Source organism: Chiloscyllium plagiosum, unplaced genomic scaffold (genome assembly GCF_037043375.1).
Source record: "Chiloscyllium plagiosum isolate Xiang-an unplaced genomic scaffold, Cpla_swu_hap1 HiC_scaffold_12, whole genome shotgun sequence".
In the NCBI taxonomy this organism is placed as follows: domain Eukaryota; kingdom Metazoa; phylum Chordata; class Chondrichthyes; order Orectolobiformes; family Hemiscylliidae; genus Chiloscyllium; species Chiloscyllium plagiosum.
This window is the reverse complement of record NW_028270150.1, coordinates 69,178,600-69,197,991: the sequence shown is the minus strand read 5'-3', so window position 1 is coordinate 69,197,991 and position 19,392 is coordinate 69,178,600. Positions and strand designations below refer to the sequence as shown.

At 39.9% G+C, this 19,392-nt stretch overlaps 1 protein-coding gene across 3 annotated transcripts in view; it reads right to left on the bottom strand.

Annotated features, from left to right (window-relative positions):
- Positions 1 to 879: 879 nt before the first annotated feature.
- The window catches only part of LOC122555492 (uncharacterized), an 81,668-nt gene continuing 63,155 nt past the window's right edge, over positions 880 to 19,392 (bottom strand). Inside the window, exons 10-13 of one of the 3 annotated variants that reach the window (XR_015758904.1) lie at positions 12,197 to 12,389; positions 7,266 to 7,499; positions 4,509 to 5,074; positions 880 to 2,403 (exon numbers count right to left, since the gene is read on the bottom strand). Coding sequence is in view for 2 of the 3 variants with exons in the window: in XM_087992888.1 (XP_087849014.1) it covers positions 5,017 to 5,074; positions 7,266 to 7,499; positions 12,197 to 12,389 (485 nt within the window). In the remaining variant the exon portion in view is untranslated. Of the gene's footprint in view, positions 5,075 to 7,265; positions 7,500 to 12,196; positions 12,390 to 19,392 lie in introns of all 3 variants that reach the window. The other 2 variants (XM_087992888.1, XM_087992889.1) reach the window with 2 other exon arrangements.

The following is a 19,392-nucleotide window of genomic DNA, read 5'->3' as shown; positions in this document are numbered from 1 at the left end:
TCTAAATTCATCACTCTTATTCCTGACACTCCTTGCATTGAAACAGACACACTTTAATTCATCCCTTGGTCCTATCAACTGTGTATCCTTCCTGACAGACTCTCTGCATTCCGTTTCTGTCCATTCAACAACTACCCTCTCCTCTGATCTGTAGCTCTAGTTCCCATCCCCCTGCCAAATGGGTTGAAACCCTCCCGAAGTCCACTAGCAAATCTCCCACCCAGGACATTGGTGCCTCTCCAGTTTAAGTGCAACCTGTCCTTCATGTATAGGTCACACCCTCCCCAGAAGACACCCCAATGATCTATATATCTGAAACCCTCCCTCCTCCACCAGACCTGTAGCCACATGTTTAGCTGCACTCGCTCCCTGTTCCTCGCCTCACTAGCACAAGGCACTGGCACAGAGGTTACTATTCTGCTCGTCCTCCTGTTTAGCTTCCAACCTCACTCCCCAAAATCACTTTTTAGGTCCTCATCCCTTTGTCTAGCTATGTCATTGATGCCAATGTGCACGATGACTTCTGGCTGCTCACCTTTACCCTTCACAATCTTCTAGACTTGATCAGAGACATCCTGAACCCTGGCACCTGGGAGGCAACATACCTTCTGGGAGTCCCATTTGCAACCACAGAATCTCCACCCCATTCCTCTAACTATTGAATCTGCTGCCACTAGCACTTTTCTGTACTCAGGGATGCCCATTGAACTACATTAAGGATGAAAGAAATAGAATTGTGTTTATTCATTGGAAGAAAAATCATTACACTGATATTCTTTAAATTTTTCCTTGACTTAATTGCTACTCTTGATTTGTGGAGTCTTGACCCCTTTACCCATCCTGAAGAAAAAGTAACATGAAACAAGTTGAGTAGAATAGCAATTTATTGTCACATGTACTTTTGCAAGAAGAAATACAGTGAAAAGTTTTATAAGTTGCATACCACGGCACTTAGAAGTCATAAATAAGAGATAAAAGTAAAAGTTAATCACAGTTCAATTTATGGCTCTGGGTTCAGGTATGTTGGAAAACCAGGCTGAAACCAGAATGCAGTGTCAGGCCAAGACCACCCAACCACCACGAGATGAGACCTCTATGGTGGGACTCAACCTCCACAGTGGGCCGCTGGAAGACCTGGAAGCCGCCTATAAAGCAAGTGCAGTACCTCCATGCCAAGTTGAGACCTCTGTGCTGAGACTTGACCTTCACACTGGGCTACTGGAATTTCCTGGAAGCTGCCAAAGAAAACCTCCACACCAGGGCTAGACCTCCACACCATGACAAGACCACCCGTCCTGGACAAGGTAGCCACTTTGGGAGGCCACCACAATGGAAACCGCCCACTAGGCCTTTACCACTATTCCCGGCTGCTGGAAGTCATCTCGTCGCTGGGTCTGGGCCAAGAGAAGACACTCGCTCCCTGTTCCTCGCCTCACTAGCATCCAAGTAGTTAGAAGAATGTAAGGTACCATTAAAAATGGAAACATTTTTAAAAAGCATACAAAGAGCAATAAAAAGTAAAGTGGACCACATGTTGCGCTGCTATTCTGCCACCATCTTGAAGTTGAGGTGACCCATGGTTATTGCTTCTAAAATGAAACTGTTCTCAATTGCAAAAATACAAACAACTCAATTCATATTATTCGAGCATTATTGCTGCAAAGTTGTTGCCCTTACTTTATCCATGCACCATAAACATTCCTTGGTTCTATGGTGGTGACCTCCTGGTGTCTGAATTCACAGTTTTCAATGGGAAAATTTGATGGAGCGATGCAGATAAGGCCCAAGAGTTATAACTTCTGAAGCCTGATTCTGTCAAGATCTGCACTGGTTTCCACCCAGTCTGTTGATGCCCCAAGTCAAAATTGGGGTTAATGTTCTTATTTGCTGATCAGATATCGAATAGGTATTGGATGCGACTTGCAGGTTAAAACAAAACTCCTTCAAAAACCAGCATTCAATGCACCTCCTTTATTGACTTAGATAAAAACACTGAGTCACAATTAACCAATAATCATTCATTTACTCACAGTTCAGACATTAAATTCCTTTTAACAAATTGAATTTAACATTAAATAAATGACAATAAGACAAACAGAGCATCATATTTATGTTTGGAAAATGTCACCCAAAATGTGTTGAAATAATTTCAATGATAAAATAGTGGACAAATGACTCATCTGTTGTCAATCTGATTAAACCTCACACATGTTGTATTGGTCACGCCAGGGATGATTTCATGGCCACGCATTTTCTCAGTTTAATTGTGTAGTGTCACGATCTGAAGTGTCATTCCATTTCGAGTGCAAAGCTTAAATGGCACAACCACACCAGGGAATATGCTAAATATGTTTTTTCTTTGTGATGTAGTCTCTGCTCAAGGATCTTTACAATAGAGAAAAGCTGAAAGGCAGAAGAATTGAGATGGTCAGAAAACAAAATGGTGCCAAAGATATTCTATTCTATGAAAATCTTGAAATCACATTGGCATGATTCATATATATATAGGAAAATCTGATTTGCTGTTACAAATCCAGTTTATTCAGTAATTTTCCATCTACAATAGTTGGTATTCAGTGATGCCTGATCGAATCTTGCAGAGTCTGCTCAGAAAAATAATTTGTAATTGATTGCCTGGCAATCTTAAGGACAGTACATAATGATACAAATTTCCATCATTCTGAATATCTTATCATGAATAGCATATGGCATTTTGGGAAAAAATATCACTATTTGGGTAAAGAAGGAGAATTGGAATTTATGCTGCAGTTTATTGGAAACAAGTGATTTTGCAGGTAACGGAAAATGCAAAGTTGCAGTTAGGTATCTGAGGGAATTATCATCAGTATGATTATTAAATACTCATGAACCTCTTGTATTTTTGCCTCTGAAAAACTTTCCTTAGTGTTCAGTCATGGTGATGTACATACAGGTACAGAGAACTGTAGACTCTGAAACTTTTTAATAGGAGGTGAACCTGCAGATATGACTTGATGCACAAATGCAGATTTTGACACATAATGGTTGAATATTGTTGGAATGGTAAGCAATTTATCACTCAATTGTTGTAAGCATGCTGTAAGTTCAGGAGCAGAAAGAGTATGTGTCTCTGCTGGTTGAAGGATATAAGGGGAATTACCTTGGAAGATCCAATGCACCCACTCTTGACTGTGGATATCAGACAATGCAGATAAAGAAAAGTTTAAAAATTCAAACAGAAAAGGGGATAATGCTCTTTAAAATAAAGCTCTTGCTTAAAAAATAGTATCAGGGTAAAGTACAAATTAGAAGAGTGAGCAGCTTCCAACCGTAAGGGAGATTAGGGTGAAAAATGTCACTTTGAATGGATTTAGGGAGTGGGGGGAGCAGAATGTTGAGTACTAACGTGAACTAGTTTAGAGGATGTTACAATAGGATTGTTATATTTTTAGGACAATACATTTTTATTTCTAAAAATGTTGAAGTTTGGGACTGTAGCATTAAATTTTAGGAGAAATCAAAGAGGCAATATGATTTATGCCGAAGCCTATCTGACATTAAATCTGTGTGCTTTAAATTTTTAAAAGATCAAAGAAGGGCTCAGACTATTTTGTTGAGGGGACTATGCAAGGAATTTACATTTGGGAATGATGACAGCTATTTCTAAGTCCAAAACTCCTAGTTTCCCAAAAGCAATAAGATGTTATTGAAATTAATTTGTAAACAGTTGTGCTAACATAACCCTTTTTATCAAAGGTGAAAGGCCAGTGTAATCAGAGTTAGCAGATTACCTTAGCTTTCAAGTAGAAATGCTAATGTATTTTCCTTTGCAATGGAGAAAAGAATAGAGGAAGCCATTGAAAGATTATGGTTATACTCATTCCTATAAACTCAGGAATATCACACACTGGGAGAGTTTCAATTGTGGGGTTGCAGCCAACTGAAAGAGTCATACCTGCACCTTAAGCAGAGAAAATAATGACCCTATTGTTCACCATGTGGACTGAAAGTGGGAGCTCAAGTTCAGTTTGAAGACTGAGTTTGTATGCAGTTTAATCGAGGTTAGAGGGCTTGTGTGACTGAAATTAGATGGAGAAACCATAGTAAAACTCACACTGTGGAAAATAACATTTGGAAAAGAAAAAGAACTGTAACTCACTTGGGATTGATTGAAGAAGGATTGAATGCTCATTTAAGAGACTAATGTAACAAATTTTAACTTGTCATTAAAAGTATAAAGGAGCCTATTTTGTTCAGTAATTTAACATATCAGATACCAATGAAAAGAAAATTGTGTTTAGTAGTAAGAGTGCCAATTCTGCATTTGTCACAGCAAAATATTATTCTTGTGTGCCACTCTTTCAGCTAATAATTAAAAGCTCAAATTTCAGTTTGAAAGTTTCCAGTTGTTATGGAGATTGCAACAAAGGTAAGAATAATGCTAGGTATCAGGGATATCTCTGGAAATGAGTGGGCAGTTTACTGATGCATGTTATTTAACTTGAACCAATAAGCATAAGTCTTCATACATTCAACATTTTCCAAGGATGTTTACTTCTGGGTCTGCTCAGATTGCATAGCCAACTTTTGCACCCATTGGTTTTCATGTACTTCATGAGTTTTCTTGTCTGATGCAAACAGGAACATTGGAGATGACTGCAGCTTAATTTACAAAACCCCTGTGTAATTGCATATTTTTACATATGATAGACATTGCAATTGGGTTGTTAGCTTTTCTACTACATTGCTAGTTTGGCATATTTGAAATTATACTTCAAACAATTCAGGGACTAATTTTAATCCAACTCCAATTCTCCCACAAATTGTTATAACTCAATTGCTGGTATTCTTGCAAGAACAGAGAAGTTTCACTGAGTCCAGTTTAGCCTCTTCTACAAACAAGATAAAATGAGGCGTATGACATCCCTGTCTCTGAGAAGAGGATGCTGCTTGTTTACAATTGAAGAAAATCTAGGTCCAGGTGGAAAGATAGTGGTTTCTTTTGTATTTCACATCAGAAGTTATTTTCCTTCCTTTCTACTCCCACGCCATAATAACTTTATTGAAGTTGACAAAGACACCTTTGTTCAATTTACTGTGAAGAAAAAAGAAAATGACAGTTAAACCACTGTAATGAACCTGGGTTATATTGTGTTGGAAGAGTTGGTTATCATCATCAAAGGTGTCAATAGATTTTCACCTGAATATCTTTGGGGAAAGAATACTGTGTGTCATTGCAGACATTAGTATGTCTGAACTTAGCACCTCTCTATCTTCGCAGCAGCTTTTATGTTTTTATACATTAAATTGGACCACTAGCATCATGGAATTGTACATGGTCCATGAAATATCTTGAATCAAGTCATGTAGACATCTGTTTCAATTAAGGTTGTATTTATGCTTCAAATCTCTTCAACTAAACTTTTCCAGCTAGGATAATGGCAGACAGCCTATCTTCCACTTGGAAATTTAACTTAAGCAATGAAAAACCTAGTTCAAAACATTGCTGTAATTATATTTTACCCAACATCAATCTAACTACCTATATTATTGGAATGTTGGATAAACCATCAGCAAAAGATATTTTTCTTGTCCATGCTTTGATCATGTTCTGCCTCCAGTCTTTTAAAACTAAGATCTTGCAAACTACTGCATTGCTACAGGGTTTGTCAACCTCTAAAAATCTTTGAAAAAAACTGGTTCACCTTTCAGCCTTAGTACAACTGGCACTCATCAGAGACAATCTGTTTTCTGTAGAACTCATGGTATTTCATTAGACATGGTTCCCATTCTATGTGATTATAACATTCCTGTTCCAGAGGATTATCGAATGACTACGGGTTGCTCAATTCTTGTGACCACTATCAGTTCCTCAGTGATTGATAATGTAAGGATGCAGAATGATGTGTTAATCTCATTGTACTTATCAAATCAACAGTGCAAATTAATATACTATAATGCAAAAATATGTAAGACTTGTTATATTGTAATAAAAACTTCCAAAATATTGCTCAACATCAAAGCACTTTAAAACTGAGGTGTCAAGCTAAATGAAATGAACTGGATATTTCATCAAGTGTATTAAAATAGAAGACTCGTGGGCGGCACAGTGGCACAGTGGTTAGCACTGCTGCTTCACAGCGCCAGAGACCCGGGTTCAGTTCCCGCCTCAGGCGACTGACTGTGTGGAGTTTGCACATTCTCCCCGTGTCTGCGTGGGTTTCCTCCGGGTGCTCCGGTTTCCTCCCACAGTCACAAAGATGTGCAGGGTCAGGTGAATTGGCCATACTAAATTGCCCCTAGTGTTAGGTAAGGGGTAAATGTAGGGGTATGGGGTGGGTTTCGCTTCGGCGGGTCGGTGTGGACTTGTTGGGCCGAAGGGCCTGTTTCCACACTGTAATCCACACTGTAATCCACACTGTAAAAACTCTTGTTCCTATGAACATGTGCTGATACTATATGTGCAACTTGTATTATACATCCAACTTCTAAGATTAGTCTCCATTACCACTAGGACCTATTTAGGTTATCACCATAACAAATTTTATGTTTGTAAGATTTTTTTTATTTTGGGGTACTAATTTTACTTTAGAGTCATATTACCTGGTTTAACATCTGCCTGGCAGAATCCTGGGTGACGTGCTTGTTCAAGATTAAAGAGAGGCCCATGTTAACCTTGCAAGCATACAATGGCAAAGGAGTTCACAGTTACTTGGAGATAATATCACAGAGTCTTCCTTACAGTGGTTAGACAGCTATTCTCCAAACTCCAAGGAAATGAATTGTTGACAATGTCAAATTGTAAACTGTTATACTTCGAACTGTCTATTTGATTTCAAAGGATACAGTCTTCAAGATTTTAATGAAGATAACTGTGGGGCTATCATGGTTAACTGTTCAGATTGAGTTCTGTACTGCAATATTAGATTAGACACTCTGATAGAATCATTATTGAGATTACTGATATTATCTAGTGTTCAGAAATGGCACAAGAATAGCTTGTGCAAATATGCAAAATGAAATGAAATATTATGTCCCCCTGAGAGCTAATAGTCATTCTGAATTTGTAGGTGGCATTGATATGATGTTTTCAACAACTTTGTTTCACCATCAGTAACATGGCCAAGCTAAATATTCAGAAATACTTACTTTGCAGTAGTTCACCATAAATATGATACATGTTTACGTGTTAACTCTACTATTTGAGAAAAGTAAACATTTTAGTGAAACATGCAGTCTTTGAATGTATCTTGCTTCAGATCAAAAGGTTGGAATGTCAAACGTACCAAATGAAATAACGAACTCCTTCAAATGTTCCATTATGCCGTCCTACTTCATCGCCTTCCAGTTCTACGCCCAGGTATGCTTCCTGTCGACCTGGTAAGTGACCCAAGTATTTAATCAATCCTTTGCTGATTTTCCCTGCAGGTCGGGAGAATTTAACGAGGTGCCCAATTTTCAGATCTGCAATGCTTCTGGGAGCGAATGGACGTCGGGGCAATACTCCTTTATCAATGGGCCTGTTTAATAGAAAGATAAACTTTTAATCCTAATTGTGAGTTCAAACCATTCCAAGGATGTTTCAACCACTTCAAACTTGCTCACATTTCAGGTTTCAGATTTCTAATTTCCCTGATAGCCTTTGAGAAGGAGCTGGCAAGATGCCTTCTTGAACCACTGCAGTCCATTTTGTGTAGGGAGACCCACAATGCATTTGGTGGGGTGTGTGTTTCTGGAATTTATTCCAGCAAGAGTGGAAGAATTATTATATATTTTTATGTCAGGATGGCGAGTAGTTAGAGATGAACATACCGGTGACAGTATTCCTGTCTCTGCTGCCTTTGTCCTTTTAGACGGTGTTGGGGAGATTTCACTGGGGTGTTTAATGTAGGGCTAGGGAGGGTGACACTAGTTCTGCAACAGACACTTCTAGCCCTGAAATGGTTAACAACAGCCAAGCGAGCTGCTGCTGGTGACTGCATGGCTACCTAGCTGGAGCTTGTAAGGGATATGCATAATGTTAATTAAATCTTGGAGCCTGTAAATACCAGCCAGTATCAATTGCCCCATCGAAACTCGGGATTAATAAAGAAACCGATCGGAATCTGTAACTGTTAGACAAGTGTGAATTGCTCTATCGGAACCTGTAACTGTTAAGTGTGAATGGCTCTATTTAAGTCTAAAGTTGACAAGTGTAATTGTCAATTTAGTTAAACTGAAACTATTGAAAATGGCTAGCCTGTCAGACGCATAGTAATTCCTTGAAACAATGAACTATTGAATACGGGATCGGAACCGCTCCCGGGGATGGCTGAGCCATTGTCAAGCACAGCAGGAGCTGGACAGGCACTTCGATGCGGCCAATAGGAGGACGGATCCCCAGCGCGCGCAGATGAATGGACCAATGGGGAAGGCGAACTGACCGGGGACTCCAGGCAGCGCGAAGTATAATTGTGTCAAGTTTGAACGAGAAGGGAGAACGCCTTCTCCAACGAATGCATGCTTGTAGATTCGTTGTACCAGTTAAGATTCTGTGAATAAACTGCTGTCTGCATCTAACCATAGTTGCCAGTGTGAGTCTCTCCTTCCGAAAGAACACGCAAAGACGGGACCCCGCGGGTCCGTCTTAACAACGGTAAGAAGTTGCAAAGTAGTTATGTGTTCAAATGTCTCCTGTTAAGGTGAAATAAAACTTTCTGTAAAAGTTTGCTCAGAGATGTGCCTGTGTGTTCTGGTTGCCATAGGAGAGAAACTCAAATCAAAACCCATTGAGGGTTGGGTGTAATTGTAACTCCTTTTCACTGTATCTCGAAGAAAATATGAAAGCTGTTTCTTGACATGTGAAGACAAAGGAGATACTGCGATGGGAAAATAGACTGGTTTTGCTAACAACCACACAGGAAGCTCAGGAGGGTTTAGATTCTGTTAAAAAGAGAAGGAACATAATAGATGGAACTCTTGAAGATGTGTAGAATGGAAAGTTTCTGTGGTATTCCGTAGAGCAATGAGTGTCCAAGGAGACTGAAGGCTTTGATCTGACATGATGGAGAAAACTGAAGAGCATCTGAAAAACTGGGAGCGACTATGGGACTATTCTTGTCATGCTACATGTCAGCCACAAGTGTGATGTCGAATAAAAGTGTTTGCTAAGATATATTTCAGTTATGTTGTTCAGTGCAAAACTGATAATTCTCTTTGGTTTTATGTTAGTGACCTGTTTAGTGATGTTTTATCTATTTGATATTTAGTTTCTTCGTTATTGCAAAGGTCTTGAAATGTGAAATCTTGCTTTTTAGTTATTTTTGTTGGTTGTTGAGGAATTCCTCTCTTCTCAAAGGTTGTTAGTGTCTGTGGGGATCTTAACAGTTACTCATACTTCAAACTTAAAGTCAGGTGTACATAGTTTCTAGATTGCTGATAGTACATTTTACAGTAATTGTCTATGTTTTAGTGTGCAAGGGACTTTTGAACTATAAACTGTAAAGTGCAAGTTGGGCACTGTTAGATAGCAAAAGGTTCTGGGAGAGTTTTGTTTGCAACTTGAAGGTTAAATGGGATTGTGCAGTTTACCGTTTAGCTACAAAAGATCAGATTTTTTTTGAAGCATTGAGATGGCACTTTATAAGACAATGTTGCACCAGAGGTCTTTGAGTGAAGAGAATAATTGCCTAACAACTGCCTTCAGAATGGTTCAGCTGCTGTTTGTCATAGAACTGATGCGGAGGTGCCGGTGTTGGATTGGCAGGGACAAAGTTAAAAATCACACAACACCAGGTTATAGTCTAACAGGTTTATTTGGAAGTAGCTAGTGGGGCAAAATCATAAGACACAGAATTTATGGTAAACGATCAAAGTGTCGTACAACTAATGCGATGTACTGAACAAATCTAGATCGCTATTAAGCCTTTAATCAATTAGAATGGGAATGTAGGTTTTGATTCATTAATATGTAAATCCAAAAAGCACAAAACCTATAGGCAGTCAGTCCATATGACATTTTATCAATTCTTACTCTGAAAAAAGAACCAGTCTGATTCAAGGTTGGGATACAGACAGGCTCTAACCTCACACCTTTACTGCATTGTCTGAGCTGAGATGTCACTTGTTTTTATATAAAACCTTGTTATCTCAGGAATGTGACTTGAAAGAAGTTCTGGGATTTACACATTAATGGATTAAAACCTGTATCCCCATTAGAAGTGATTAAAGACTTAACAGCAATCTAGGTTTGGTCCATACATTGCATCAGTTGTATGACGTTTTGATCTTTTACCATAAATTCCTGTGTCCTACGCATCCTGCTCCACTAGTTACCTGACGAAGGATTCAGCGCTTCGAAAGCTACTGCTTCCAAATAAACCTGTTGGACTAAAACCTGATGTTGTGTGATTTTTAACTTTGTCATAGTACTGTGATTGTCTAGATACACTAAAAAGAAAGAATTCTGATATAATAAAGGACCTCAGTCCACCTGAATTAAAGATCAACCATGACTCTGTGACCACCAAGATGTCATCATTGTTCAGAATCAAAAGATCTGACAAAAAAAAACTGTTCCCACCCTTGCATTCCAGACTTTGATTTATCATAGAATCATAGAATCCCTACAGTGTGGAAATAGACCATTTGGCCCAACAAGTCCAAACCCGACCCTCCAAACAGTAACTCACTCAGATCCATTCCCCAATACTCTACCTTTCCCTCGACTAATGCACCTCGCCTACACATCCCTGAACACTACGGACAATTTAGTATGGCCAATTCACCCAACCTGCACATCTTTGGATTGTGGGAGGAAACCGGAGCATCCAGAGGAAACCCATGCAGACACTGGGAGAATGTGCAAACTCCACACAGACAGTTGTCCAAGGCTGCAATTGAACCCAGGTCCCTGGCGCTGTGAGGCAGCAGAGCTTATTTTATCTTGTGTATGTTTTTTCACCAATAATATTTATGTCACAGCATCTGTTTTTGTCTGATTTATTCATGAATGAATGTGTGAATGCCTGGGTTTTAAAAGGAGTATAGCTTAAGTCCCATAATTAATAATTCATTTTTACAATTTTTAAAGAATAACTCTATATACAATAAATCATTATTTTCCTGTTAATGATGAAATCTGGTGTGAATTACTTTTGTCCTGATTAACAGCCTGTCTGGCAAATTAATCACTTCAGTAATTTAATTGAATAGTCACATGGTTGTGGAATAGTGAGTGTCCACTATTCCAATCGTGCTGGGATGGTTGCACATTGTTAATTGATTGCTTGATGTTCTATAGTGAAGGTTGCATTTTGAAATATTAATGCTGCATTTTTCTTTGTTAACTTCAGTTCATTTGAATGTTAAGTAATGGCATGTCCATAAGACCATAAGACATAGGAGGGGAAGTAAGGCCATTCGGCCCATCGAGTCCACTCCGCCATTCAATCATGGCTGATGGGCATTTCAACTCCACTTACCTGCATTCTCCCCGTAGCCCTTAATAAATGTCTGATTGTATCTGTGTAAATTTTAATAATAAATAATTTTGGTTCCATGCATATGGTTATATATAGGTTAAGTAATGAATTTTAATCAATATTTCTAGTTCTGTTCCTGCCAATCTTACTTGATTGCCTGTGTTAAGGAGAGTTACTGGTATTTTAAACTGTGTGGAGATCCTATTTTATGAATATACAACTTAAGCGAGAGATTAGTTATGATTTAATGCACCAAAGATATTGCTAAAAGGCATATTCTCCCAAACTCAATAGTTGGATAGAACATTAAAAGTTTATTTTAAAAAAATTTAGCCTGACTGCCCACATTAAAAGGAAAAGGAAAAATTACTGAAAAACGTAATGTGGTTGTGTACATCACCACAAAGATATACCAACTGATAAACTATATTTTGTGCAAATAGTACATCTTTCTGTATCTATTTAAAACTGTTGTGAAGTACCATTGGTGACTATATTCTGATTTGTATGTCATAATTCTACATAGATCTATTAGTTGGTCAGCTTGAGGGTCAGACCTTTGAGCAGAAACTTTGGGTCATTTTCACCTTCATTGACTGGGCGACGATGTTGTCAGGGCAGAATGCTCAGTAATAGAATGCACCTGAGTCTTATCCCTTGGAAATTAAACAAGTCAGACAGGTCCTCTAAAGAGTGGATGATCTGTCACGTGAAAACAAAATATGATAAAAGCAATAATTTCAGTGCTTGCTGACCTTAATTGCCGAAGACCTTTCCTCACTAACCTCCCTGTGTTTTTTCTGTTGAGGCAGTTGATCCAAAAACCAGGAGAAGTTGTGGAGTTACAAGGAATTGAACTGGAACATGGTGGAAACTGATGTTGACCATTAACTTGGCTTACAGATGACATATCATCATCGCTCGCCCCATCTACATCACAAAGATTACCTATATAGAGAAAAAATAATCAGATCTTTGCAAACTTTACCGTGCTCTGCCAAGATTGAATCTTGATCACAAATTAGTCAGTCCAAAGGCTGTGAATGAATTAAGGTGATTATGAGGAAAAATAAAATTAATGTAGTGAGTTGTTAAGGACTGGACTGCATTGCCTAAGAGTCTGATGCAGACAGGTTCAATAGAGGCCTTCAAAAGGGAATAGGCCAATTAGTTGAATAGGCACAATTTACAGGATAATCAGGAGAAAGCAAGAGAAAAGCACCAGATGAGATGCTCATTCGGATAGATGGACCAAATGGTCTCCTTCTGCACTCTAACAAGTCTGTGATTCTGTGACTATGGTTAGATGTGTAGAGCCTTGTTAACTCATTTTTATCAAAAGAACGTTACACGAATATTATTGTCGTAAAATGTCAAGATGATAACAATAAATTAGGTGAAATAAATATTGATTCAAATTTCAAACTTATGAATCATAGTTTCAGTTAATTATATATCAAGCACCATTTTAAAAATGTTTTGTGCTCAGTAGAGGAAGATCATAATTGAAAGTGTTTTATTAATCATATGACTGTGCTGTGAGAAAAAATAACAATTTTGAAAAATTTCACAAATATACATTATGATAGTCTTGTTGCATGTTATCTCTTTAATGAATATACCAAATGCTTTCTGGCATACAATCTTTCAAGTCTATTCTCAGATTGTTTTGTGTTTTTCTGTAATATTACAGATCGAATGCCACACTAACCAAGTATTATCTCAGCCACATTCAATCTTGCAAATTATCAGATTAAATTTAAGATTTTCTGCACAACAGATAACAAAGCCACAGCCCATAAATATCTACTACATTTAAATGAAGCAATTAGACTTTTATTTGATTTGGTATGTTATACAGAGAAGGTTCTGTCAAGCTGCCACTCAGTAGGATGCAGGCAGGGTGAAACATAGAACATGGGACCAGAACAGACATTTGGCACTTCAGTCCTGTTCTGACATTCAATATGATCATGGCTGATCCTATAACTCAATAACCTGTTCACATTTTCTCCCCATATCCTTTGATCCCTTTAACTCTAAGAACCATAACTAACTCCTCCATGAAACAGTTGGCCTCAACTGTTTTGGTGGTAGAGAATTCTAGAGTCTCACTACTCTCTGGATGAAGAAATTTCTCCTCATCTCAGCCCTAGTTGGCCTACTCAGTATCCTTAGGCTGTGACTCCTGGTTCTGCACTCCCCAGTGTTTGGGACCATCTTTCTTTCCTTTACCCTGTTTAATCCTATTAGAATTTTGTAGGCTTCTATGCGACTTCCACTCATTCTTCTAAACTTAAGTGAATGTAGTCCTAATAATCCAGTCTCTCTTCATCCATCAGTCCTGCTATTCCAGGAATGAGTCTGGTAAATCTTCATTTCATTCCCTTCATAGCCAGAACATCCTTCCTCAGGTAATGAGACCAAAACTGCACACAATACTCCAGATGTGACCTCACCAAGGACCTGTATAATTGCAGCAAGACATCTCTGCTCCTATACTCAAATCTTGCTATGAAGGCCAACACACTATTTGCCTTCAACCACAACAAAAACAAAAATTGCAGGGAAGCAACACCTTTCCCTCAAAAATGTCACATCCCTTAAGGTTAATAACAAGGTAAATGATGAGACCCACACATCCAGATTCATGTACCTCCTTTATCCTTATCAGAGGATAGCTCACCTACCATGAACCAACAGTACTGAAAGCCAGTGAGTATGACCTTGAGCTGCTCCTGTCAGAGGTGGATAATCGCAAAGGCACACTTTATTGAAGCCCAAATTGCCTCCATCAATAAGACAATTGTTATAACACTGCAGATGGTCTGGGTGGAATTATAGAAATTATTATCTGTTCAGAAAAATCAAAGAAATTCACCTATACATCCATTGTGCCAGGTTGTCTAAATTTTGCCATTTGTTGGTCACTGTCTCAAGGAAGGATGAACACAATGGAAATATCTCTGCAGCAAAATGCATAAGATTACAGTTCTGGTATAATAGTGGGAACCCTACTTTGGCTAACCTTTTTAGGAACAGGAACAGGAGTAGGCCAAAAAACGTGCAGGTTAGGTGGACTGGCTGTGGTGAATTACCCATAATGTCCCGTCGCTAGCGACTCTTTGTGTGGAGTTTGCACATTTTCCCCATGTCTGCGTGGGTTTCCTCCGGGTGCTCCGGTTTCCTCCCACAATCCAAAAATGTGCAGGTCAGGTGAATTGGCCAGGCTAAATTGCCCGTAGTGTTAGGTGAAGAGGTAAATGTAGGGGAATGGGTCTGGGTGGATTGCGCTTCGGCGGGTCGGTGTGGACTTGTTGGGCCGAAGGGCCTGTTTCCACACTGTAAGTAATCTAATCTAATCTAATCTAATATACAGGCGAGATGGATTAGCCATGGGAGATGCAGGTTACAGGGATAGGGCAAGGGGGTTGGTCTGTTTGGGATGCTCTTTGGAGAGTCAGTATGGACTCAATGGGCCAAATGGCCTGTTTCCACACTGTCAGGATTCTATGATTCAGCTCTTTGAGCCTGCTCTTCCATTCAGTGATATCATGGTGGAGCCTGTGTGGGTGGAATTGAGGAACCACAAATGCAAAAAAACCATAGTGGGAGTTATGTACAGACCTCCTAACAGTGGTCAGGACCAGGGGCACAACATGTACCGGGAAATAGAGAAAGCATATCAGAAAGGCAAGGTCACGGTGATCATGGGAAACTTCAATATGCAGGTGGACTGGGTAAATAATGTTGCCAGTGGATCCAAAGAAAGAGAATTCATGGAATGCTTACAGGATGGCTTTTTTGTACAGCTTGTCATGGAGCCCACAAGGGAGCAGGCTATTCTGGACCTAGTGCTATGTAATGAACCAGACTTTATAAAAAATCTTAAAGTAAGGGAACACTTAGGAAGCAGCGATCATAATATGGTAGAGTTCAGTCTGCAGTTTGAAAGAGAGAAGGCAAAATCGGATGTAATGGTGTTACAGTTAAATAAAGGTAATTATGAGGGCATGAGAGAGGAACTGACGAAAATAGACTGGAAGCAGAGCCTAGCAGGGAAGACAGTAGAGCAAAAATGGTGGGAGTTTGTGGGTAAAATTGAGGACACTGTACAGAGGGTCATCCCCAAGAAGAGAAAGATTATCCGGGGAAGGATTAGACAGCCATGGCTGACAAAGGAAGTCAGGAAACCTATCAAAGAAAAAGAGAGATCCTATAAAGTGGCCAAGAGCACTGGGAAATCAGAAGATTGGGAAGGCTACAAAAACAAACAGAGGATAATAAAGAGAGAAGTAAGGAAGGAGAGGATCAAATATGAAGGTAGGCTAGCCAGTAATATTAGAAATGATAGTAAAAGTTTCTTTCAATACATAGGAAACAAATGACAGGCAAAAGTAGACATTGGGCCACTTCAAACTGATGCTGGAAGCCTAGTGATGGGAGATAAGGAAATAGCAGGAGAACCTAATAAGTACTTTGCGTCAGTCTTCACAGTGGAAGACATGAATAATATCCCAACAATTAAAGGGAGTCAGGGGGCTGAGTTGAGTATGGTTGCCATTACAAAAGAGAAAGAGTAAGAAAAGCTAAAAGGTCTTAAAATTGATAAATCTCCTGGCCCCAATGGGCTACATCCTAGAGTTCTGAGGGAGGTGGCTGAGGAAATAGCGGAGGCGTTGGTTGAGATCTTTCAAAAGTCACTGGAGTCAGGGAAAGTCCCGGATGATTGGAAGATCGCTGTTGTAACCCCCTTGTTCAAGAAAGGATCAAGGCAAAAGATGGAAAATTATAGGCCAATTAGCCTAACCTCGGTTGTTGGTAAAATTCTAGAATCCATCATTAAGGATGAGGTTTCTAAATTCTTGGAAGAGCAGGGTCGGATTAGAACAAGTCAACATGGATTTAGTAAGGGGAGGTCGTGCCTGACAAACCTGTTGGAGTTCTTTGAAGAGGTGACAAGTAGGTTAGACCAGGGAAACCCAGTAGATGTTATCTACCTCGACTTCCAAAAGGCCTTTGATAAGGTGCCATATGGGAGGCTGCTGAGCAAGGTGAGGGTCCATGGTGTTCGAGGTGAACTACTGGTATGGATTGAGGATTGGCTGTCTGACAGAAGGCAGAGAGTTGGGATAAAAGGTTCTTTTTCGGAATGGCAGCCGGTGACAAGCGGTGTCCCGCAGGGTTCAGTGTTGGGGCCGCAGTTGTTCACATTATATATTAATGATCTGGATGAAGGGACTGGGGGCATTCTAGCGAAGTTTGCCGATGATACAAAGTTAGGTGGACAGGCAGGTAGTACTGAGGAAGTGGGGAGGCTGCAGAAGGATCTAGACAGTTTGGAAGAGTGGTCCAGGAAATGGCTGATGGAATTCAATGTGAGCAAATACAAGGTCTTGCACTTTGGAAAAAAGAATACAAGCATGGACTACTTTCTAAACGGTGAGAAAGTTCATAAAGCCAAAGTACAGAGGGATCTGGGAGTGCTAGTTGAGAATTCTCTAAAGGTAAACATGCAGGTTCAGTCCGTGATTAAGAAAGCGAATGCAATGTTGTCAATTATCTCAAGAGGGTTGGAATATAAAAGCACTGTTGTGCTACTGAGACTTTACAAAGCTCTGGTTAGGCCCCATGTGGAGTACTGTGTCCAGTTTTGGTCCCCACACCTCAGGAAGGACATACTGGCACTGGAGCGTGTCCAGCAGAGATTCACATTGATGATCCCTGGAATGGTAGGTCTAACATATGAGGAACGGCTGAGGATCCTGGGATTGTATTCATTGGAGTTTAGAAGATTAAGGGGAGATCTAATAGAAACTTACAAGATAATACATGGCTTGGAGAGGGTGGACGCTAGGAAATTGTTTCCGTTAGGCGAGGAGACTAGGACCCGTGGACACAGCCTTAGAATTAGAGGGGGTAAATTCAGAGCAGAAATGCGGAGACATTTCTTCAGCCAGAGAGTGGTGGGCCTGTGGAATTCATTGCCACAGAGTGCAGTGGAGACTGGGACGCTAAATGTCTTCAAGGCAGAAATTGATAAATTCTTGATGTCACAAGGAATTAAGGGCTACGGGGAGAATGCGGGTAAGTGGAGTTGAAATGCCCATCAGCCATGATTGAATGGCGGAGTGGACTCGATGGGCCTAATGGCCTTAGTTCCACTCCTATGTCTTATGGTCTTATGGTCTTATGGAATTATGGCGTAAATCCATATACCTGCCTTTGGCCTATATCCCTTTCCTAACCTAATCTCGAAATGTTGCCCTATGATCTTTTACCATGCCCACATCTTATAGTCCAAGGTTTCTTCAAACAATTTTGCTTTGGCAGAGCTGACAAAGATTCAGCCTTCTGCCTTCAGGAATAATAATACGAGAATTAGTATAAGCGTAAAGCTGTATTCAGCTTGGGGCCATAGAGATATACAGCACAGAAACAGACCCTTCAGTTCAATACATCTATGCCAACCAGATATCCTAAATTAATCTAGTCCCATTTGCCAGCACTTGACCCGTAATCTCTAAGCCCTTTCTATTCATGCAACCATCCAGATGACTTTTAAATGTTGTAATTGTACCCAGCCTCCACCACATCTTCTGGCAGCTTGTTCCATTTCACCCTTTTAGTGAAAAAGTTGCCCCTTGGGTCCCTTTTAAATCTTTCCCCTCTCACCTGAAACTTATACCCTCTAGTTCTGGACTCCCTGAACCCAGGGAAAAGACCTTGTCTATTTATCCAATCCATGCCCCTCATGATTTTATAAACCTCTATAAGGTCACCCCTCAGCTTCCGATACTCCAGAGAAAACAGTCCCAGCCTATTTAGCCTCTCCTGATAGCTCAAACCCTCCAAACCTTATAAATCTTCTCTGAACCCTTTCAAGTTTCACAATGTCCTTCCCATAGGAGGGAAACAAGAATTGGATACAATATTCCAAAAGTGGCCTAACCAATGTCCTGTACCTCTAAGCTTTCTGAACCTTCAAGATCTCATGAATGTAAAATATAGATTAATGCGGCAATTCTCTTCAGTAAATGTGGCTCATTAGAGTTAGAAAGACATGAGAGTATGAACTAGGAGTAGGCCATTCAACCTATCTAGCCCAATCTTCCACTCAACAAAATCTTAGCTGATATAATTGCACCCTCAACTCCACATTCCCACCTACCTCTGATAGCCATTGACTCCATTGTTAAAAATATTGACCAAGGACCCTGCCTCTACTGCTCTCTGGTGAAGACTTACAAACACTCATGACACTGAGAGGAAAAAAAATTCCTCTCAAACTGTACCTCCCAAAAGGGAAACATTCTTCATCATTCACACTGTCAAGTCTCCTCAGGATCTTATATGTTAGAATAAGATAACCTCTCATTCTTCTAAACTCCATTTGAAAGAGGCCCAGTTTACACAATCTTTCCTCCTAGGATAATTCTTCCATTCCAGGAAGACAAGCCAGGGAGCTATAGACCGGTGAGCCTGACCTTGGTGGTGGGCAAGTTGTTGGAGAGAATCCTGAGGGACAGGATGTACATGTATTTGGAAAGGCAAGGACTGATTTGGGATAGTTAACATGGCTTTGTGCGTGGGAAATCATGTCTCACAAACTTGATTGAGTTTTTTGAAGAAGTAACAAAAGAAGATTGATGAGGGCAGAGCAGTAGATGTGATCTCGATGGACTTCAGTAAGGCATTCGACAAGGCTCCCCATGGGATACTGATTAGCAAGGTTAGATCTCATGGAGTACAGGGAGAACTAGCCATTTGGATACAGAACTGGCTCAAAGGTAGAAGACAGAGGGTGGTGGTGGAGGGTTGTTTTTCAGACTGGAGGCCTGTGACCAGTGGAGTGCCACAAGAATCGGTGCTGGGCCCTCTACTTTTTGTCATTTACATAAATAATTTGGATGTGAGCATAAGAGGTACAGTTAGTAAGTTTGCAGATGAC